General features: G+C 37.3%; 1 protein-coding gene across 3 annotated transcripts in view; it reads right to left on the reverse strand.

Moving 5' to 3' along the window:
- KCNK2 (potassium two pore domain channel subfamily K member 2) overlaps window positions 1–24205 on the reverse strand; it is a 116824-nt gene that overhangs the window by 36429 nt on the left and 56190 nt on the right. For all 3 annotated transcript variants that reach the window (XM_081824797.1, XM_081824796.1, XM_081824795.1), the window contains exons 4-5: window positions 6712–6872; window positions 4205–4391 (exon numbers count right to left, since the gene is read on the reverse strand). In XM_081824797.1, the coding sequence (XP_081680923.1) occupies window positions 4205–4391; window positions 6712–6872 (348 nt within the window). The remainder of the gene's footprint in view (window positions 1–4204; window positions 4392–6711; window positions 6873–24205) is intronic.

Genomic DNA, 24205 nt, shown 5'->3' on the forward strand with positions numbered 1-24205 from the left:
TTGCAGCTGTCCCAGTCTCAGGGTCATGAGATCGAGCCCCACATTAGGCTCTTTGCCGAGCTTGGAACCTGCTTAAGATTCTCTCTCTCCATCTCCCTCTGTCCCTGCCCGCTTGTGCTCTCTCTCTCAGTAAAAAAAAATCTACTATGCTCTTATATATTATATCATGAACACTATGATGTACAAATAAGAGAAAGTAAGGAATGAAGCTTAAAAATACATAGAAACAGGAGCTGTCCTGTTTGCCTCCCATGGCAGAAAATATACCTGGCATGGACTTTCTTGCTTATGCCCTAGAGATGAGCTCTTTGTTTCAGAGTTCTGGTCTAAAACACCACGTATCTTTACTTGTTGCTCTTGAGATGCTTCTAATAATCACACCAAGATGACAACTTGTATCCTAAACATTTAGACATCACTTTCCAAAATTTACTTATTTTCCTTTAATAACATCAGTTTGAAGAGTATGTTCTTTAATTGATCTTCAGAGGAGTTCAATACAACAATGTGATTAAACTTTCATCCCATTCAGAGCAGGGTTGGCAGGTATGAGAAGGGCATCAGACGGTGAGTGTGCATTGAAGGAGGTGTCTCTTTGTGTTCTTGTGAGATTTAGAGCCCAATAGAAAGGCGAGAAGATTCAAGTTGGAGCAATGCCTCCTGCTTTTCCTTGGCAAAATTACCAAAATTAAGTGAGAATACTATCTTATAGTGACATGGAACTTCAAAGGGGAAGGTTCTATAAAGTAAACCACTGATATTTCCCAGATGGGATACTTGCCTTTGCTCAATAGCTGACTTTTGCTTCATAGCCACAAGGTACCCAGAAGCAAAAACTGTGTGTACCCTATTGAATTAAGTGAGGCAATTCTTTTCCCAGGTCCTTAAAAAAAAGAACTCAAGATTTTTGTTTTTCCAAAGAATCTTGCAAAAATTACACATTTCCTACCAGCCTTTGACACATCTGTCTCATCCGCATGCTCCTTCCAAAACTGCTCCCTGGGCACAAGGACCTGCCTGGTATGTAAGGACTCTCCTTTAATTTATCTTTCTCAGCATTTGTCACTTTAAGCCCATCACATTCCTTTACTAATTTTTAGCAAGGCATTATTTCTAGTGCTTTTTATTACTTCCTCTGCAAAATAAAAATAAAATCATAGTAATGGATTTAGCAAGGGGGGGCAACAGAATAAAATCCTAGTAATGATAAAGATGTTTATTAGATGACAATGTCACACAAATATCATTTTGTGACCATGTTTCCCTAGAGTGCTCTGCCACGACTCTGAATTCAGGGTCCCTACTCATATATACAAGATGTTCTCGTTGAACTGCTCTTCTAATAGAGAGTGGCTATGAAGAGATCCACGTGATCTAGCCAGTTTCAAAGTGTTGATCTCTTAAGGTTAGTTTAAAAAAATAGGTGGGGCGCCTGGGTGGCTCAGTTGATTGAGCCTCCAACCCTTGATTTTTGGCTCAGGTCACGATCTGAGGGTCATGAGGGCTTGTGAGATGGAGCCCCTCCCTGGACTCCTGCTCAGCAGGGAGTCTGCCTGAGATTCTCTCTCTCCCTCTCCCTCTGCCCCTGCCCCCGCTTGGGCACATGCTCAGTCTCTCCCTCTCTCTCTAAATAAATAAAATCTTTTAAAAAAAGGTATTTTTTTTTTTTTACCTTCTACAAAACCATAAAGTAAAAATATTTGTTCTTTTTTTCTAAGCCATTTTATACTGTGGTCACAAATACAACATTATTTTAGGATTTCACCCACTTTTTTTTTTTATTCATAATCTTTTTTTTTTTTTTTTTTTTTTACCAGACCAGGACTCATACTGGACTGACAGAGTCTGTCAGTTTCTTAAAATAACATGTGCACTGTATTGTATTACTGAAATCTGTTAGGAGTAGAACTTAAATGTTCTTACCACTCCCCACTCCCTCAAAAGATAAATATGTGAGGGGATGGATATGTTAATGTATTAATTAACTAGACGGTGGGAATCCTTTTATAATGTATACTTAAATCACCATAGTGTACACTTTTAATATCTTATAATTTTATTTTTAATTATATCTCAACAAAGCTGGAAAATAAATAAATGTTGTATTACTATAAAAAATTATAAATTAAAATTTAAAATAGCATATGCAGTGCAAAGCTGTTGGCCTTAAGCTCCTCACCAAATACCTATATATTCCATAGCTGCTATAAGACCTTGTTAATGATATTTATAAAGGGGTGCAAGAGGCCAAGGTTAACATATCACCAATCTAAATCTTATCATCTCACTGTGTCTTACTTTCTTTTTTTTTTTTTTTAAGATTTTATTTATTTGGCATAGAGACACACAGCGAGAGAGGGAACCCAAGCAGGGGGAGCGGGAGAGGGAGAAACAGGCTTCCCGCAGAGCAGGGAGCCCGATGCGGGGCTCGATCCCAGGACCCCGGGATCATGACCTGAGCCGAAGGCAGACGCTTAACGACTGAGCCACCCAGGCGCCCCTGTGTCTTACTTTCTCCTACATTAATGCACTTTCCACTTCTACTTAAGCCAACCATACACCTTCAGAGGTAGAAAAATGGGCATTTTAGAGCAGAAGTTGTTCCTCCTATAAGGAGCTACAAATATCTGAGATTCTTCTCTACATTTTGCTAATTAGAAAACAAAAGGATCTCCAGCAGAGGGATGCCCCCTCCCCTTCTGGGGCCTCCATCCCGTACAGAGATGTGTGCACAGGATTTTTGACCAAAAACAAGGCTTCCTTCATGAAAACATCCCCATCTTCAAGGGGAGTATGGTCTTTGCCAGATTAAACCATAATTAACAAATAAATGGAAACAGAAGAACTATCAGCCTTCTCTGAGATTTTATAAAACTGCACAAAATATTTTTTCTCTGAAAACATTTAAGAACTTTGGGACAAGAAAGAAGAGTGAACGGTCAGAAAGTATAAAACTCTCCTAAAGCTAAAGTAGGCTGGTGAGTTTATCCTGCAAAGTTTAAGGGCACATTCCTACTCTAGTGTTTAGCATGTTCTTCTAATACTTGAAATTGGATTTTCTAAAAAAGAATGGTTTAGATTTTCAGGAGCTAGTCAAATGATCCACGATAGAATGCCATTGTGCTTACTTTTACCACCATTATTATAATTTATTTAAAATTGGAATTAGAACAATAATGATGATTTGGATAATATAAACGGTAAAGAGAGAGTTAAAATAACAGGAAGTTAAGACCCAAGAGATACAACAATAAAGCAAACTGCAATTGTAATAACATGTAGAAAAGGAAATATCAAAAAACATGAATAAAAAGTGGACACTGGTTAACGTAAAAAAATACTGTCCTGAGAACTGAAAATTAAATAAGGTAAATATCTTAGAAAAAAGAAGGTCTTAAGTAGCTTAGAACATCTTCTGAAGTTTGCGGGTGTTTTTAAAACTGAGACATGAAAAAGCCTAAGTAAAAAGAGCAAAGATAAACTCAAATTTGTCTAACAGTAAAAGAAAAATAAATACATAAAAAATAAAAATGAGAGGCAGATTGTCTGGTTTCTGAAATTAGCATGGGAATATAAGATTCTGAACAAACAGCAACTTAAATTTCTTTCCTAGAATGAAAATAAATGTTCAACTGCACCCTTCTGCCTACCTCCACTGTCCCAGAATGACTTTTCTTTTGTCTCTCTGTCCCTGTTACAGATTAAATGGTCTTCCAAAATGGTATGCTCAAGTCCTAATTCCCAGTACCTCAGAACATCTGAAGATGAAATTAGTTCATCTGAACTCATACTGGAGTGGAGTGGGGGCTTTTCGTCCAGTATGACTGGTGTCCTTATAAGAAAAGGGAAATGTGGACACAGCAACAGAGACACAGAGATAAGGAACGCCATGTGATGTTGTAAGCAGAGATTGGAGTAATGGAGCAGGACGGGCAAGGACGGATGGCCTCCTCCACAAGCTGGAATTGGCAAGGAGGGATGCCACTTAGAGTCTCAGAGGGACCATGTTCCTCCTGTCCCCTTGATTTTGAAATTCTGTAAGGCAATAGATTTCTCTTGTTTAAAGCCACCCAGTTTGGGGGCACATCGCTCATGACAGCAGGCCTGGGAAACTACGACAGACATTTGTGCTGCAAACCCGAGTGTAAAGTCTAACTAAAGGACACGGGCTAGGCAAGTAGGGTCGGTGCCAGGAAAAACTTACCTGCAACGTAGTCGCCAAATCCAATGGTTGTTAAAGTGATGACCACAAAATAAATGGCGTCCAGGGCACTCCAGCCTTCTATGTGCTTGAATATGATCGCGGGCAGGGCAACAAAGAGCACGCAGCCAAACAGTATAAATATGATCGTTGAGATGATGCGAATCTTGGTCTGACTAACATTCCACTTCTAAGGATGAGAGTGAAGAGAGCGAGACAGAGACACTGACTGAGATTTATTGATTATTGGCGTACCTGCAAAGCTCACCTTAAACACAATTCTCAGCAAATTAGCAAGTGAGGATGTTATTTTTTTCCCTTTCATAATTAATGTTCAATTGTCTTATAAAAATTGGGTATAGCAGAAAGAACTCAAAACAATCAATGCCAATGATGATGCTACTTTACCCTTACATAGCTTTACAAGAGGCAAAATGCTTTCAAAATAAATTACATTTGCTCTGAGAATACAATTTCAGAGGTACATCACTCTTTGTTTACCTGAACAACTTTTCAAATATTTCTATTCTATAGGCATAGTACTGATGGTGGGCCAAACGTAATCTACAAATATATGAAAATACACAAAACGGAACCATGGACTAAGTAGTTGGTATTAATATTCATGACCACTGGAACGTATTCACCACCAGGGTACGGGATGCGTTTTATGCACCGATGTAGATGCAGCATGAAAAACATTACCAGGCATCCAGTGGGCACCCAAAAATTTGTTGGAAAAAAAAATAAAACAAATGAATAAACAAAAAAAAAGCAGAATCAGAAGTATAAATGTAGAGAACAAACTGATGGTTGCCCGAGGGGAGGGAAAGGGGGAGAGTGGGGGAATTGGACAAAATGAGTGAAGGGGAGAGGGAGATACAGACTTCCGGTTATGGGATGAGTAAGTCAAGGGAATGAAAGGCACAACGTAAGAAAAACAGTCAATGATATTGTAATAGCAATGCAATGGGCCAGATGGTAGCTACACTTGCGGTGAGCATAGCATAATGCATAAACTTGTCAAATCACTAAGTCGTACACCTGAAACTAATGTAACATTGTGTGTCAACTATACTCAAGTTAAAAAAAAAAAAATTTAAGCCAAAAAAACTTTGTTGAATGAATGCATAATTCAGCATTACCACATTGATGCCACTAATCTTCCCTCTTAATTAATAAAAATACAAGATACTTTTAAGATCAATATAAGAAAAGTATATTACCCAGAACAGGATGAAACTCCTATTTTAGAATAATCATGCCTACTCCATTCCAACTCTAGAAATAGCTGAGTGAATTTGGAACTTAAAAAATAACTATTGCTAAAAACTGGAACTATAAATTGAAAACCAATACTCAGTAGTCTTGTTTTATCAGTAGAATTAAATGTAAAATACTTGTTGAAACGCTTGTGAAAAGATGAAAAGACTACTGAAGAGCAGGTAAAATGTGTTTGTAATACAGGTGATGGTAGTAACATATCCTTTATAATCCTACCCTCTCATGCAACTATTTTCTTGGTAATTTTCTTCAGGAATAAAAGCTTATAATCATAGTGGTATTATTACTACTTTTCATTTACCATTCTAATAAAAGCATTGTCATGATACTTATTTTTTTCGATTGAGGATAATATAGCCACGAACATCATGTATATTACTTTTGGTTCTACTGAGTTATATCCCTTGGATAAGTTTCTATCAATGACATCACTGAATTAAGTTATATGATCACCTTTATCGTGTTTGCTAAATAGGATGTCCTTCACAAAAAGGCTATATAAATTTAGAATGCCACCAGCAATGGACAAAGGTACCAAAGCAAATTTTAAATGAGAAAGTATTGTCAGTTATTTACTAGCTATGTTAAGCTTTTATTTATTTATTTTAGATTTTATTTACTTATTTATTTGAGAGAGAGAGAGAGAGAGAGACAGAGAAAGAGTGCATGCACATAAGCGGGGGGTGGGGCGGGGAGGGAGAAGGGGAGAGGAAGAGGGAGAGAATCTTAAGCAGATTCTGTCCTGAGGGAGGAGCCCAACTAGGGGCTCCATCACACGACCCTGAGATCATGACCCGAGCCAAAACCAAGAGTCGGACGCTTAACTGACCAAGCGACCCAGGTGCCCCAAGCTTTTATTTATTATCTCTAACTCTCAAAGTGATGTCTCCATTGCCAGTACCATTTTTCACATTATATAAATGACAAAATGGAGATTTCAGGGTAAAATAACTAGCTTAAGAGAATACAGCAAGACAAGATGTCTGGAATTGGAACCCAGGATTGTCAGATTTCTTCTTTGTTTCTGCATATATTTGGATTTTTCCCATGTACTAATTTACTCATTCAAATTAAGTATAAAAATAACTACGAAGTGAGTTACATGCTAATAAAGGTACATATAAAAGGTTATGGAAAACCCAATAACTTGATGAACCGTACTTGAGGTGATAGTTTTATTTAAAAAAATTAAACAACATATGTACTTAAAAGGCTATTATACTTACAATAAACGTATCTTCCACTTTTGCAATTCCTTTTCCAAATATGGTCCCTAATTGATCACCAACTCCAGCCAACAAAAAACCAAAAAGGGGAATTCCCAGTAAGGCATAGATGATACAGAATATTTTTCCCCCTTCTGTGCGCGGTGAGATATTTCCAAATCCTACATACAAAAAAAAAAAAAAATTTTGTTTTCAGTTGTTTACAAACGAGTAATAGTTTAAAACATATGACCTTGTTAAAAAGAAAACAAAGAGGACTTGGGCTGTCTCCATTTTGATCTCAAACTTTCTGCTTGGGTGGCCCAGGCAGAAGACACACACTAACCCCTCAAGCCATAAAGTCTGCCCAGAGCCAGCAAGACCCTGCCCGTAACTGACTCCAAGACAATGATGGATTTAACCTCCAGCACGTGCCCACCCACTTTGCCCCACTTTTTCCTATGTAAACCTGGAAGTATTATTGGCTTTTTGGACACAGTTTTTGAGACGCTAGTCCACTGTCTTCCAGGTGTTGGCTTCACTGAAATAAATTCCTTTCTGGTTTCACCACCACTCATTTCTCTGCCTTCAGAATCTGTCAGCAGCGAGTGTCTGAACGTGGTCTGTTTGGGCCCCTGGAGCCAGGTGCTCTTGCTTCCCTATTCCCCAGCTACAAAACCACAGGCCCAAAATGGCACCACTTAGGCTGAATCCCCAAACTGGGGATTAATAGCTCATCTAACTGCAGTTTCAACTTCACCCATTAATGTAGTCTTAGTTTTAACCTTAAGCAGTCAGGAATTTTCCTATCAGAGGCAAAGTGTCTGCCGCATTGGCCCTCTCCATCACCCCCTCCCCCAAAGGAAGATGAGGTGATCTGCCTGATAAGACCTCCTATTCCTCCCTCTCAGGGATAGCTACCTTGCCTGGAAAATCCTTTTCTTTTGTTAGTAACTTTCTTGCCCCCACCCTTATCCTATAAAAACTTTGCGTGTTGTACAATTCCTCAGAGGTCCCCTCTGCTTGTTAGATGGGATGCTGCCTGATTCATGAATCATTTAATAAAGCCAATTAGATTCTCAAATTTACTCAGTTAACTTTTGTTTTTTAACAACCTCAAGGGTAATTCAGAAATTCCCCAATATTAAAAGATATTAATCACAGATTTCAACTAGTTAAGAATCCCTTTTAAATATATTTTAATATACAATACTTCAATAAGCAAACATTTCAATAATCGACAAAGTACAGCTAATGTTCCAATTAAAATAGATGATGAAAACCAAGGGGGTAACACATGCAATAAAGCCAATATTTTAATTAAATTTCCTTCTGTCTCTCTATACTGATAATACTGTTAACTACAGAGCTTTCATTGTCATTTATTGAGAAGAGCTTACTGCCTTAAGAGAATTCAAATATGCTAAAGTTATTTAAAGATTAAAGTTTAATAACAACTTTTAAAATCCTGTTTTCATTCAAGCATGTACCAAAAAGTAAAAACCAAAACCTTGAAATTATTAAATTTTTTTAACGTTCTGAGGATTTCGAAGGTCTAGGGAAGCAAATTTTGCCACCTCAAGATATGTCTCTTTGGCATACTGATCATTTTAAGGTGGTTATTTTTAAGAGATTGTGGACACATGAGAGACTCTGAAAACTGAAGACAGGCCACCCTTTAGCAGGAGACATTTACAGGTAGAAGGGAAAGAAGGGTGTCCCCCTCAGTACCAGCGAGGTGGGGAGGTGACTAATCTCTAGAAAATGTTATCTGTGGAGAATGAATGGACAGAAACCTGCCTAGCAACTTTACTCTTCTTCACTGCGCTTTCCCTCCCAAACTGAAAAGTTGTAGTCAACAGCTTTATTCTGGAGGTGGACTGGAAACAGCTCTTATGCAAGTTAAGATTAGTGGTTCCAAAGAACTTTGATTACTTTACAGGCTGTCGGCCATGGGCTCACTTCTGCTTCTAATTTTGGTGTCTTTAGGAGGTTCCCTTAGAAAAAATTTCTTTTTAGAATCCTATGTTTTGCTTGTACCTGGGATGTGGGCTCCTTAATTCAAATTTCATTGTCATCTGAATCCATACTCTTCATATCATCCCCAAATCCATTCCTGTTGTGGTTCCCTCCACACCCTCCCTGCCTTCAACACACTGTGGACTCGCCACGCCCCCATTATTTTCATGTTTTCTCTCATCTCAATGCAACTTTTCAGTAAGGTGAGGAACATGCATGTTTATATCATACAGCTTGTAAAGTAAATTCATGTTTGTATCAGATGGAATTAGATGTTTGGATTTACCAGTGTCTTTTAGCATGTTAAATACTGATCATCTAATAAAAAGACCACAGATATATAGTAAGGCATGCAAACACCATGGCTTTTAAAAGCATTTACTTTAAAGTCTAAAATTAACTGACTGAAAGAACTATAAGGAAAGGACGCCTGGGTGACTCATTCAGTAAAGCATCTGCCTTCGGCTCAGGTCATGATCTCAGGGTCCTGGGATTGAGCCTGCATCAGGCTCCCTGCTCAGTGGGGAGTCTGCTTCTCTCTCTCCCTTTGTTCCTTCCCCCTGTTTGTGCTCTCTCACAAATAAATAAATAAATAAAAATAAGGATAAATACTCTGTAAGAGTTTGGTAATATATCACAACCATTCCTGGATTCATGACTCAAGAGATACGTGGCCTTCAGTAAATTATATCCTCATTTGGTAAAGGGTATATTGCTATTATTATCTACCCTCACTGAGTTAGGTATCACATGAAAGGTGCTCAGGAAATTTTTCATATTGTATGTGCTCAATATATTTAGGTGCTATAATCATTATTAGTATAATTACCATTAATCATACTATTGGTAGTAGTAAAGATTAGCAGGTCAGTGTATTTAACCCAGTCAGTATGCAAACTATTTAATAGCCAGATTAATGGGGTCATGATTACACAGTGTTTTCCACTATGTTCTATCAAATTGTGGATGCCATTCTTTAGAAGGAGCACTGGCAAAATAGCATGCATAGAGGAAGGCAACTTTTCACATATGACATCTACACATTTAACTCATTTGCCTCCCATCTGTTCCTATCTACTAATGCCTTGGAGTGCTGAACACCAGAGCAATACGTGCAAAGGATACATCCAGGGAAAGTGTGGAAAGGGCCCAGAAATCTTGTATGAAGGTAATTTTAAGGGAAAAATTTTAAGCTGAACTATTTGGGACAGTGCACTATTTCTGAATGCTATCCAAGAATGGAACTCAACAATCTCAACCCTGTCCTGTATTCTAACATCAATAAGCAGAGTAGCAAGAACAAGAAGGCTATGCTAAGTCAGCAGGGTGGACTGTTTTGACATAGGTTCTTTGATTATTCCAGACAGTCTTGCTAAGATCCAACAATGTTCTTTATCGCCTCTCTAGATGAATAACTACGTGGTCTGAGGTAGGGCCGAATTCTGAGTCATCCTATTCCACCCCATTTTCTCTTTTTGATTAAGAGGACAAAGGTCTTCAGAGTTATATCCATAAGAAGTAACCTACCACCAGGAAGGACCAGAGATGAAAAATAAGGGATCCTGTTAGTGAGCCCTCTTGCTCAACTGTAGACTCCAACAATTAAAACCAGAAATAGACAAGACAGCTTAACTCATGCTCTAACTAAAGTCCATTGTGCTTATTTCTTACCACACTCTTTAAACATTCTAACCACCAGACCACAAAGCCCTGATAGCAATGGAATGCCTAGAAGACTTCACCCCACAGGACCCCTTCCCTGCCCATGACCATGGGCTGAACACCTACTACCCCCCGCCCATGATCACGCACTCTCTGCCTGCTCTCTTGCATGTAACCCCTTGCCCCTAATCTTTCCTTATAAAACTCTGGGTGTCCATCTTACCAGTGGAGAGGTCACTTGTTAAGACTTGAACCTGCCACCTCCTCCAGCTGCTGGCACCCGAAATAAATTTCTACCTTTCTCTTTTCCAAACCCTCATCGTTTGAGTTATTGGCTTCTCTTATGATGAATTTATCTGAGTTTCTTGGGCAACAGTGTTGACAAACCCAGTGAGGAGCTTTGCTTTGGATTTGTCCAGGCCCCTCGGGATTCCTTGGGACAGAGCAGTTGCCCAGGGCAGCACACCGGAGCTCACCCATTCATTTCCCAAGTTAGCAGCTGTGATAGATTGATAGATAATAATACAACTTTTTTTTTTTAATTCTGTGACATTGCTATAAATAGGCTCTAATGTTCAAAAAATAAAAGTCTAGCTGTCAGAGAGCTCAATTTGATCTGCTCCATGCAAGTTAAACGGGCATAAGAAACAACGGCTCCAAATTTTCATCCATCATTGACTCAGAATCAGCCTAGAGGCCACTGGAACATCTTCAGAAAAGCTGACAGAGGATTTCCTCAGAAAGCCTGTTTACATCACCAATGCAATGACCCAAGATCCAAAGACAATTCGAGATCTAAGGAAAGCCAATCTACCTTTCATTGATCAAAAAATTGGAGACCAGTGCTTTCTGGCATCTCTGTACTTCATTTTTACTACCTCCAAGTCAAAGTTAGCAGAAGAGAGACCAAGGGGAATAGGAATGAAGGATCCTGATAGGACTCTTCTCTGAGTGTCTTCTGTTTTGCCTTCGAAATATGTCTTTCATTACCATTATACTGAGCTTTATGATGAATCTGTGCCTCCTAGGTGACATCCTTCACACACTGACCACTTCCCATGGACAGACACACACAGTGACCCAACAGTTTTCTGACATAAAGGGAATGCCTACAACTCCCCAAACATTTCCCTGGGTGAGAGAATGAAATGGCTGTTCAGAGGATGGTTCCTCATGCTTTCTTCCCTCTCAAACTGTGTAAAATAAGAAGAGACATCCCTCCACAGATTTACCACACATTTTAACCAAAGAGTGGGCACTGGTTAAATAACTTGATACTATCAATGGATTTATGAAAGGTATCCATTGATTCTAAGCAGTATGCTAAGCTTTTAAAATATTAATCGTTGTGATTGTCTGAATTTCTTGACTCTTTCCCTGGTCAGATAGCAGCATCTTCATTGCCTCAGGGCAAAATGGATTGTTACAGCAAGAAGAAAAGGGAAAAGAAACAGTATTAAGTTTTGTTTTCTTTTAACTCCTAAATTAAGGTGTTCACAACAAAATGAATCCCCTGAGGATAGCAGAGGTCAGTTTATGGCATAACATATATAAAATAAGAGAGTGAAAGGAATGGCCTCCAAAGAGCTTGAGGGAATAGACAAGACTGACCAGGGATGGGGTATGACTTTGGAGGAGGTGGGGTTAAGCAGAAACCAGAGGACAGGACCTTGGGGTGGGGGGTATACTGGAGCTCACTTGAGAGATCAACTATTAAATCTTCGGGAGTTTTACAAGTCAGCTGACTTCACATTGGTAGCCTGGAATCAGCTATAGTAGGAATATTTATACCACAGAAATTGGCAAGCAGTATAATTTAGTCCCCCCACCCCCCGCCACCTAATAGTTAGCAATATGCTACAGAATAAAATACAGTGAAATTCAAGAGACTGTATGTAGTCTGTGCCAGAGATCTGGAGGGAAGCCAGGCCAATGCCTATGGGCCAACCCTTGATATTTATGTGAGTACATCACTAGCACAACTATTACTGCTACTTCACATCACTCTAAGGAAACGGCCTTCCATGGAAAGCTACTATAAGTCCATTGTAAGTGGATCATCTAGCAGGAGACCCAAATATGCCACTCTCATTTGAATAGTCTCAAGTGAACAGGCCATTTTTCTGGGATCATTTATTAATACTACAAATAAATAATACCCCTCTTTACGCACTGTGCACACTTGACAATTATTTAATTATTTGTAAGTTTATTTAATGTCTATATTCCCCACTTGACTATGAGTTCCATGAGTGGAGATTGATTTATTATTTATATATATATATATTTTTACAATTATAATTCCAAACCTTCCTGACTTATTAACTAGTGCATAATTGGTAATCGATAAGTATTTCTTCACTGACTGACACATAAATCTAAAAATCTCACAATACTTTAAAAAGAGGCAAAGAAAAAAAATACAGAGAAATAGAATATCTGTGTGGGAATTTATAAAAAAATTAAATTTCTCCCCCACTAATTAATAAATTTACTATCTTTGCAATCAAAGTCCCATAGTTTTAAAAATTTTACAACTTAATGAGATGATTCTAAAATTCATCTGGAATAAAATTAACAATAGTCAATAAATATTTTAAAAGAAGACTAATGTGAGGCAAAGTTTACTTCCAAATTAAAAAGATGTTATCTATAGTTTTAAGAACTAAAACTACGTGGCAAACTAATGAATGAAAACAATAGAAAGCATAGAAAAGGACCTCAGCATGTAAATGAAAATTTGGTAAATATATTTCAAGTCAAGATAGAAGGAGTTGATTATTCAGTATGTAGTGATAGGATAAATAGAAAGCTACTTGGACACATGAAAAAGTGTTCAACATCACTCGGCATCAGGGAAATACAAATCAAAACCTCAATGAAATACCGCCTCACACCAGTGAGGATGGCTAAAATTAACAAGTCAGGAAATGACAGATGTTGGTGAGGATGTGGAGAAAGGGGAACCCTCCTACACTGGTGGTGGGAATGCAAGCTGGTGCAGCCACTCTGGAAAACAGTATGGAGCTTCCTCAAAAAGTTGAAAATAGAGATACCATATGATCCAGCAATTGCACTACTGGGTATTTACCCCAAAGATACAAATGTAGTGATTCAAAGGGGTGTGTGCACCCCAATGTTTATAGCAGCAATGCCCACAATAGCCAAACTATGGAAAGAGCCAAGATGTCCATTAACAGATGAATGGATAAAGAAAGATGTGGTATATATACACAATGGAATATTATGCAGCCATCAAAAGGAATGAAATCTTACCATTTGCAATGACGTGGATGGAACTGGAGGGTATTATGCTGAGCTAAATAAGTCTACCAGAGAAAGACATGTATCATATGATCTCACTGATACGAGGAATTCTTTTTTTTTTAATTTTTTTTTAAAGATTTTATTTATTTGACAGAGAGAGACACTGTGAGAGAGAAAACACAAAGGAAGGGGGGGAAATCAGAGGGGAAGACGAACCATGAGAGACTATGGACTCTGAGAAACTGAGGGTTCTAGAGGGGAGGGGGGTGGGGGGATGGGTTAGCCTGGTGATGGGTACTAAAGAGGGCATGTACTGCATGGAGCACTGGGTGTTAAATGCAAACAATGAATCATGGAACACTACACCAAAAACTAATGATGTAATGTATGGTGACTAACATAACATAATAAAATAGAATAAAAAAAAAGAAAGCTACTTGGAAATAAATGGTGTACTTGCCTCACATTATACACTAATATTTTGAATGGATTAATTCAGCAAATATAAAGAGAATATGACCATAAAATACTACAAAAAAAGGCAGGAGAATAACTCTTTAAGCACAACTTCTAGGACAGAATCATAAAGAAGTTAACGATAAATATGGCTATGCAAAAAATATAATGATGCTGTATGTCAAAAGAAGAGCATAAACTCTATGCAAAGGCCAAATGCTTTTCCAAGAGGCAGTGAAGAGAGAGCCAAACACCTATGTTATGGGTCTTCTTAGGGCTCCTCTTGGTCAAAGAGCCAAGCTTTCATTTCATTTGCAGGCCTGAAGTTGGATTGAATCAATCATGTTTGCATTGTGATTTGAGATGTTCTAATTTAGCCTTCCACCACCATTATATAAAACTTGGATTATTAAAGATATATCTGTTATGGGGAAATATCAAATATTCATAATGATAAGTTGATAAGCCCCAAGTACACTATTGGCTTTGTGTACTTGAGATTTACTGAAAGCCTGTCAACTGGCCAACTTTAACAAACAAGTTCACTTCCATTGAAAAATGTCAGGCTAAATGTGTAATAAGCAATACCTTTGGATAATCGTAGTCTTTCCACCATCTGAGTGAGACTTACTAGTAGTGAATAATACAGTTAAACTATTTGGACTTGTTGGCTGCAGTGTACCTATTCCATATTTAAGAGTTCTTTTTGACTAATAGGTAGTTCATGAAAATCTTTGCTCTCTTAGCCAGCATTCAATGTGGAGACTGTAGTTTATGATTACATTTATTGACAAGAGCAACAATAAAAGCAACGATAATTTGAAATTGCATTTATGTGGACCCTTTAAGAGTTAAACACATTAAAAAAAATCTAAGTAATTCTGACCAAAATTTAGGAGGTAGAACTCTATTACTCCAATTCCATGGAGAGAAAATTTAGGTAAGAAAAATATTGCATACTATTACTTTACTCTGACCAATTCTGTATCATAAAGCACTAAGTTGAATGCAAAAAAGAAGAAATCAAATATCATCACAGCAATCAGTATGATTTAATTCTGTTCAATGACAAATTATTCAGTAATAACTACCTGCCATTCACTGTGCTAGATACTCAGTACAGAAAGAGGAAGAAAACACTGGAATTCAAAAAATTCCAAATTGTTAATAAAATCAAATAAATATGCTATCTACCTACTTAGTAAAAAGATTTTATTTTGGGGGCACCTGGGTGGCTCAGTCATTAAGCCTCTGCCTTTGGCTCAGGTCATGGTCCCAGGGTCCTGGGATCGAGCCCCACATCAGGCTCCCTGCTCAACAGGAAGCCTACTTCTCCCTTTCCCACTCCTCCTGCTTGTGTTTCCTCTCTCATTGTGTCTCTCTCTCTAATAAATAAATAAAATCTTAAAAAAAAAAAAGATTTTATTTTTAAGTAATCTCGACACCCAACATGGGTCTTGAACTCACAACCCGGAGATCAAGAGTGGCACGCTCCACCCATTGAGCCAGCCAGCCATCCCAACCAACTTTTCTTTAAATATTAATGAAGATACATAAATGGACTAAAGATTTGCTACATAGAAAACCAAGGATGGCAGTATGTATGTGAGAAATATCCCCATTAAAACACCGCACTTAAAAAGTGTGTAGCAGAGGGGCGCCTGGGTGGCTCAGTCGGTTAAGCGTCTACCTTTGGCTCAGGTCATGATCCCAAGGGTCCTGGGATTGAGCCCCACATTGGGCTCCCTGCTCAGCAGAGAGCCTTCTTCTCTCTCTCCTTTTGCCTGCCTCTCTGCCTACTTGTGTTCTCTATCTCTTTGTCAAATAAATAAATAAAATCTTAAAAAAAAAAAAGTGTGTACCAGAAGTTTGGTTCCATGTTGACTTTGATCTCTGAAAGGAAGTTAGGTCTATTCAAATGCTGAATCTACAAGAGGCTAAAATTGCTCTCAGTATGCAGCATTTAAGTACTGATAGTAGAACAGACGCAAGGAGAGTCTGGAATAACTCCCTACTCAGATAATAAATGTTAGTGTATTATATCAGGAAATTCAGCAAGGACCCAAGGATAAATGAAGAGTGAGGAGTAAAAAGAGAATGAAAAAGAGAAAGGAATATAAACCATCCTACTCAACATGAGCCTCTAAATAAGAAGTCTATAAATAAATTGAATGCTAAGAAACATAAACACAATTAACACTTGCATCAGGAATTCATGCCAAGTGCAAATAATTTCAGGGGACTGTCCAAACTAAATTTTGAAAGAAGTAGATGAGAATATTCAGAGATATAAAAAAAATAAAATTTTTATTAAAGTTATGTAATAAAAAGGTACAAAAATATAAACAGGTAGATAAGAAAAAGGATAAATAAGAAATCTTGGAAACGAATCATATTAACTATTTTTTAGGGAAATAAAATAGATGAAATGGACTGATATAGGTGAAGGAAGGACTGGTGCATTTGAAGGCAATACTGAATAATTCATGTAGAACTTGACACAGAAAGGAAAAGGGATTTAAAATAAAAACATAAAGAAGTATTAAGAGACAGACAAGGAGGACTAAGAGACCTCAACAATCATGTATGAGTTCCCAGAGGAGAAAACGGAAAGACTAGCAAGGACACAATATTTAAAATACTGTTAGCTGAGAACTCAAGAATTGAAGACCTGTGGACTCATATTGAAAGTGCACTCTTAGTGTTAAATATGATAAATAAATATATACCCATGCCTAGATGCATCATAGAGAACCAAAGAACATAGAAATAAAGATAAAATCTAAAGAGCTATCAGGGAAAAGATTATTTACAAAGGAACAACACATGAGTAATAATAGTCATTGGAAAATAATGGAGTCCTGATATCTTCAAAGTGTTAATAACCATTATCCTGAAATTTTATATTTAGCTAAACTATCAAAGAAGAATGAAAGGTCCTATTTTAGCATTTTCCAGACATACAAAGTCCAAGAAACCTTACCTCCTCCAGAAAACCCTCACTAAAATCACTATCTAGGTATGCTTGAGAAATTATGTACATCAGAAAGAAGAAAAGGAACCCAAAAGGAAAACATAGTGTAAGAGAAACAGAAGTGGGCATGGAAGTGGAAAAAAAAGTCAGAAAATATAGTCAACTACTAACTGCAAAATATGTGCACATACATGAACATGCACGCAAACACTAAAAGTAAACAATGGACAATAATAATAAGATGGATGGGAGAATGGGGAGGTTCAATAAATAAGTAATTTGGCTAAAATGCTAGAAATCATAAATCAGTAGCCAAATATGTGTTCAAGAATAATGGTAACCACTATCTTTCCAATAAAAGAGTAGGAAAGTAGTGAAAAAAGGAACAAAGAGGAGGACATAAACAAGAAAGAAGTCCAAATACATAAACAATCACAATTTATGTAAATAGATTAAACACAGATTATTAGATTTTCTAAAAATATCACAGATCAGATGAAAATAAAGGGATGAATAAAGATTGTCAGCAAATTCTTATCCAAAGAAAGTCAACATAACAATATTAATACCAATCAAACAGAATTTTAAGTCTAAACATACTCTTAAGGATAATGAGATTGAAAAATTATAGGACCTGAAAAATTATAGGACCTGAGTATAACCTGGAAGGCCTTATAGATATAAGGATGCAGAAAAAGCATTAGATAAAATTGAATACCCACTGATGATAGAACTTTTAGCAAACTAGAAATGGAATTTTATTAACATGGTTTTAAATTAAAAAAGTAATAGCTGACTTACACTTAAGATGAAGCTTGAAAGCATTGACTTTAAGATAAGGATCATGACAAATACATTATCCTCATGACTATTATATTCTATTGTAGGTCAATGCTATAGGCTTTAAAAAAAAAAGGTGTAAAATGAGAAAATAAAAGTTGAAGCTATTATTGTTTTTTAGATGATATACTTGTCTATATAATAAAGCCAAGAAAAAAAAGCCAGGAAGAAGTTTTCTAGATTCAAAGTCAAGAAAAACAACAATAATACAATGTATTTATATGTGCTTATTATGTGCTAGGTACTCTTACAAGCAATTAAACATATTAATTCACTTAATTCTCACCATATTCACTGTGGGGTAGGTACTAATAGTCTCCTTTTCCAAATGAGGAAACTGAAGCACAGAGAGGTTAAATCATTTTCCCAAGGATACACAGCTAGTGAAGTGGGAGAGCTGGGATTCAAACCCAGGTCTTTTAGGTCCAGTGTCTGGGCTCTAATCACACACACCACAACACTCCTATACTCCCAGAAAGAACGAATAAGCAAATGTAGTACAAAATCAAAGGATCACAATAACATTAGCAATAAAGATAGACAAGAACAAATATCATAAATAACATGTATTTTATAGATAAAATTATCAAAAAAGTTGCAAAAGAAATGACAAAAAAAGAAACCTGAAGAGATGAAGAGATATATGTGTTAATTTTACTAAATTTATGCTAAATACAATTGCAATAGATATTTTGAAAGAGTTTTCAGTCAGTGGAATTTTATAAACTTTTCAAAATTCTGTAAGAAAGTAAAGGACCAACAATAGCTAAGAAATATTTGAATATTTGGGGAGAAAAATGAGGTGGTAAGGTTTGTCCTACATAATATGGAGACCTACTATAGCTATTAAGAAACAGTATGATTAAGACAATGGGGTACTGGACAGGGAGAGGGAGGCCAATCAGAACAAAACAAGAGAGCTCAGAAACAGACCCAAACATATCTGGAAGCATGGGTATCTGCCAAAGGGGGAGAGAAGATCAACGGGTCAATGAATGTTGTTGAATGGGAGTGCAGAGTTGGCACCCCAGTGAGACTGGGAAGGATGATAAAGGGCCTTCAACTTCCTGTATTGTTTCATTTAAAAACAGTAACAGCAGAAACAGCATGAAACAATGTTAAGATTTTATGAAAGTGGATAGATAGATGGTCGTGTGCAATATGATTCTTTGTAGACGTTTCTACTATTTGAAATACTGCACAATAGTAAAAGAAGAATATCTATAAATACATGACATTTATAGATCAAGAAGACATTGGACAATATTCTGCACCATTTCTTATAGGTCTCTGAAAGCTAGAAATAGAAAATTATTTTATCATGACACAGAATTCTATCTCAAAACATTCAATATCATACTTAATATTAAAGCATAAGAGGAATCCCCTTAAAATCGGGGGGGAAAAGGACATCAATTTTACAACTATTAAACAGTATTATTACGAAAGTTCTAGCACGTGTAATGGCAGTAAACATAGAAAAGGAATAATTATTATAAAAAGATAGTTGTGGGTGGAATAAAATATCTAGTAAATACAAGGGAATACTGAATATTGTACAGAGAAAAGCTCAGCAAAATAGCAAAAGGCATGATAAATATGCAGAAACCAACTGCATTATATTGGAGCACGGCCTCAAATGTGCTAAATGAGATGAAAAATGACTTATTTACAATATTAAAGGAAATATGAGATACCTGTAAGTCCTCTGATCAAGACATACACAAGAACTTTGGAGAATAGCCTGAGCTACTGTAGAATGAGATGGAACAAAACAGAAAAGAATAGAAGGCCAGGAATAGCACATATTGTTTTCTTTAAAATCTCACGAGTGGGTTGGAAATGGAATAATTATTCAATTGAAGTGCTGAGTAAATTGATTACTCTTCTGGAGGGACAGATATTTCACCCTATGTGAAAATAAGTACCACGCAGATGAAAGACTCGAATAGGTTAACCGAACTTAACTACTTCCTGACTGAGCCCTTCTGACTATGTTTCTTCCTTTGCCTCAAACACACACCCTCCTCCACCCACTCTTCACCTGGCTAACCCCTAAGAATCCCTCATTACTTAGGTTAGATATTAATTTCTCCAGGAAGCCTCCCTTGAGCCCTTGCTACACACCACCAAGACTGACTTTGACCTCCATCCTGCATACACATTTCCCTATCCTAAGACTTAGCTCACCAGACTGTAATCCTCAGTTCCGCAATACTCAATTCTGTAAGGTCAGGCACCATGTCTTAGTCATCACTACAGCCCTGGTGCATTTCCACTGGATGTCTAAACAAACACATGCTTCCCCAAAGCTCCCTTCCTACTGTCTCCCCTTCCTGGTGGCCCTCTGCGTTCTATTATGGCAGTTCCTCATACTAAGGGCTGAGGTTTTCAAGTGAACCTGATAAAGTTTTGGAGCTTGCATCTAAAATGTTCTCAAACAGCTGTTTGCTGTGGATCTCACCAAAATGGTGGGGTTATGAAAAGATGCAGCATGAAGCTACCCCTCTACTAACTCTTTAGCCCTTAAAATCTCTTCTGCACCAGGTTGTCTTCAGTTTTTATTTATTGCTTTGACTTCCGGATGGTATTTTTCCTTTAAAGATAATCAGATTGGCAAGTTTCATCTCCCTCCCAACAGCAGTTCAGGGTTTTGTTCTGAGTGGTGACTAGCAGGCCACTCTCTCATCTGGACAATACCGGGACCCAACACTAACAGCCTCACTGCTACCATCTCGTTAGGCTTAAGTCAATCACCACACAGCCAGAGTTCTCAAATTTCCCTCAGGCCCAGATCTGAAAGCCACACGGTTTTGTAGGCAGTGGGACGGATCCCTCAACCTCACCCTTTGATTCCCTTCCTCAGGGCATCAAAACAGCCCGAATGTGGCCTTTTCTCACCCAAATCCGTCTCAAAATAGTTCATTCTCCCCAAGGCACAGCGACTTCAGTCTTGAGAGTCCTCTTAAACGCTAGGTATTCCAAGGTCTTTATGTACAAATCACCACTGCTCATTTCCCGATATTCCGTGTTATACAATTGTTCTACCTTCCAGTAACACCAGAGTCGTAATTACTTGTTGAAGAAAATGAGCGGATGTTTCTGATTCTTTACGTGTTTCATGTTGTTTGTTCCAACGGTGGCTCCAATTTGGCCCTTCAGTTATCATGTTGAAAGCCTGTCTGTCTTTTCTCTTTCCCCTTCCAACACCCAGCCATTCCTTACCCTTCCAACCAGGTGGGATCCTGCTTTCTTTCAACAAACATAGTACTTTCTATTGCCTTTGGAGGAATTATGCATTACTCACTCTAACATGAATTCTTGCCCTTTAATTACATGATTTTCCCTCTCTTCTTGGTGATAAACTTCTTGGGATTCTGTTTTAAAATTTTTTCTTTCCTTTACCTGTTTTGTGTCATGCTTTGCTTATAGCAGATGTTCAAGAAAATTGGTTGAATTGAAAATAATTACCTATGGGCTTTCATTAATACCTCATATTTTAATTACATAGACTTGCTCAGATCTAAATAATTCTACAGTATGAATTTTTTTTACTGCTTTTAATTTTATTCAGGACTGACAAGGAAAAGAGAAGTTCTTGATCTGTACAACCTGTATTTTAAAAATTACCTCTAAAAATAACAATTAAAATATTACTTTAATACAAAACAACTGAAACTATTTTAGATGCAGAAAAACATTGATATTATAGGGCATAAGAGTAAGATGTTAGAAGTAGGTGAGAAAAAGAACAATATAAATTCAGCGTGTGCTCGCTTAGCAACCTAAAAAAAAAAAAAAAAGAGTAAGCCTTTCAGAAATCAAAGTGAAATGATAATCACATCTGGTCTTTTTTAAAAAGCTAGTCAAAGTCATAGCTACGCTATATAGCAAAGAACCTAACCAAACAATGAAGAAAAAATATGGCTCCAGCAAAACATGATCCTAATTAAAAGACAATTAAATCATGTCTTGATAAAAAGATGTATTCATTTCAGAACTTTCACAAAATTGTACATTGTTCTTCCAGATCACTGGTTTTAAAACAAGAGTGCACATCAGAATCACATATGAAACTTAAAAAAAAAATCCACTCCAGAACAACTAAATTATTGTCTTCCAATGGGAGGGGAGGGGAATGTGCACATGTATTTTTAAATATCTACAGAAGTTGATTCTAATTTATACCCCTGTGACAGGGGCAGGGTTTATGGGTCTAAAGCTATACAATGTGGGGGAAGGGGCTCTTGAGGAAAAAGAATACAAAATTAGGCAGTAAACCCATGTAAGTGAGGGGAGGAGGTCCTGAAGCTTAATTCTCATTAGTCTCAAGTAAATCTGCCTCTGTCCCTCTGTGTTTTGGATGACCTTGATCACCGCACCTCTTCTAGACTGGCTATGGTATTACTCTATTACTATGTTTTTATTGCCAATAATAAAAAATAATGAAATAATTTTCATTACCAATAAAAAATAACAGCCAACACTATTATTTACTGAACATCGCTCTCACTATGTGCTAGATATAGTGCTCATCCCTTCATATGGATATTTAATTAAACTTTCACAACCCAATGAGATTAAGCACAACTAATTATCCCCACTCTCTGAATGTGGAAACTACAGTTTATTGAAGTGAAATACTGTGTTCAACCTTAAACAGCTAACTGTCAAGGCTGAGATTTAAACTATTAACTCAATTGCTCAGAGCTAAGTATCTGGGATCAAGACTATAGATACTGTTTCTCAAACTTAAGAGTTCTCAGTTATATAACCACTGAGTATGGATTCATACCTGGACATGCCATTCTGCCAATGTTTGCTGTTTTACCTAGTGAGACTGGAAAAGAAAGTATAGGGGCATTAAAACAAATGTGTCAATTAAAGTCACTACATCAAAGGACTGTTTGACATTTTGTTTTAACTTCAACACCATCACGCTTTCACTTGGCGCAGAAGCCCTGGGCCTGCAGTTCAAACAGTATTTCACAAGATGGCTCCCTTGCCATCCTCAGATGCAACTTATATAATTACAAAAATCCTACATCATTGTAAAGTTGCAAATCTATAGGAAATTACATATTTCTTGCTGGTTTTTGAACCTTTCTAAAATCATGAATATCTGATTAAGTTGCTACCACGCATTTTTTGCTAACAAGATTCTTTTATATAACCTACATCGAAAGCTGAGAGGGAATTCCCGTGGCAAAGGAATTTTGCCAAAAACAATAATAATCTAACTGTGCATTTTTAAAAAGATTTCTTTATTTTAGAGAGAGAGTGTGTGTGAGCGTGAGTGGGGGGAGGGGCAGAGGGAGAGAAAGAATCTCGAGCAGACTCCCTGCTGGGTGTGGAGCTCAATGCAGGGCTCAATGGATCTTACAACCCTGAGATCATGATCTGAGCCAAAACCAAGAGTAGGTTGCTCAACCAAATGAGCCACCCAGGTGCCCCATAAAGTTACGCATTTTTGATAAAACATGACCACTAAATGTTGGCTAACTATTTTATCTGAAGCTCCAGCCAATAAACAGAGATCTATTCAAGGTGTAATGAAGTATCTCTATAAATGGCTGCAAATTCATGTGGTATTTAACTGCCTATCATCTGATTCTCCCTTTATCCCAAGAAAGGAGAATAATGACCCAATAGCACTAAAGAAATGGGGAACTACTTCTACCAAAAATATGAATGATGAGTTTTCCTACTTTTTTTTTTTTTTTAAAGAGAGAGATTGAGAAAGAGAGCTCAAACACACATGGAAGTGGGAGCAGGTGCGGACAGAGGGAGAAGGAAAGAGGGAATATTAAATAGGCTCCATATCCAGTGCAAAATCCCATGTGGGCTCGATCTCAAGACCCTGAGATCATGACCTGAGCCAAAAATCAAGTGTTGGACTGAGCCGCCCAGGTGCCCCAAATTTTCCCATGTTTTGAGAGAGATTATAAATCAGGAATCCGAACTTCTATGATAATAACACATTTCCTGGAAATCACATTTTAATGGTTCTTGTTAAAAGAATTTTCCTATAGGAACTTCAGCATAATTGATGTCATATTCCTGACCATACATGGTATCAAACAATAAACTATAAAATCAATAAATAAGGGGTTCTGGCTAGCTCAGTCAGTAGAGTCTGCAATTCTTGATTTTGGGGTCATGAGTTCAAGCACCATGCTGGGTATAGAGTTTACTTAAAAAACAAAAAACAAAAGAAAACAAGGAATAAATAAAACCGTACCATCTATCAGCAAAGATTCTCTCATTGACCAGAGTTTGGTCAGGCTCTTTTGAGCT

This window comes from Leptonychotes weddellii, chromosome 6 (assembly GCF_054177405.1).
Source record: "Leptonychotes weddellii isolate Sample4059 chromosome 6, ASM5417740v2, whole genome shotgun sequence".
In the NCBI taxonomy this organism is placed as follows: domain Eukaryota; kingdom Metazoa; phylum Chordata; class Mammalia; order Carnivora; family Phocidae; genus Leptonychotes; species Leptonychotes weddellii.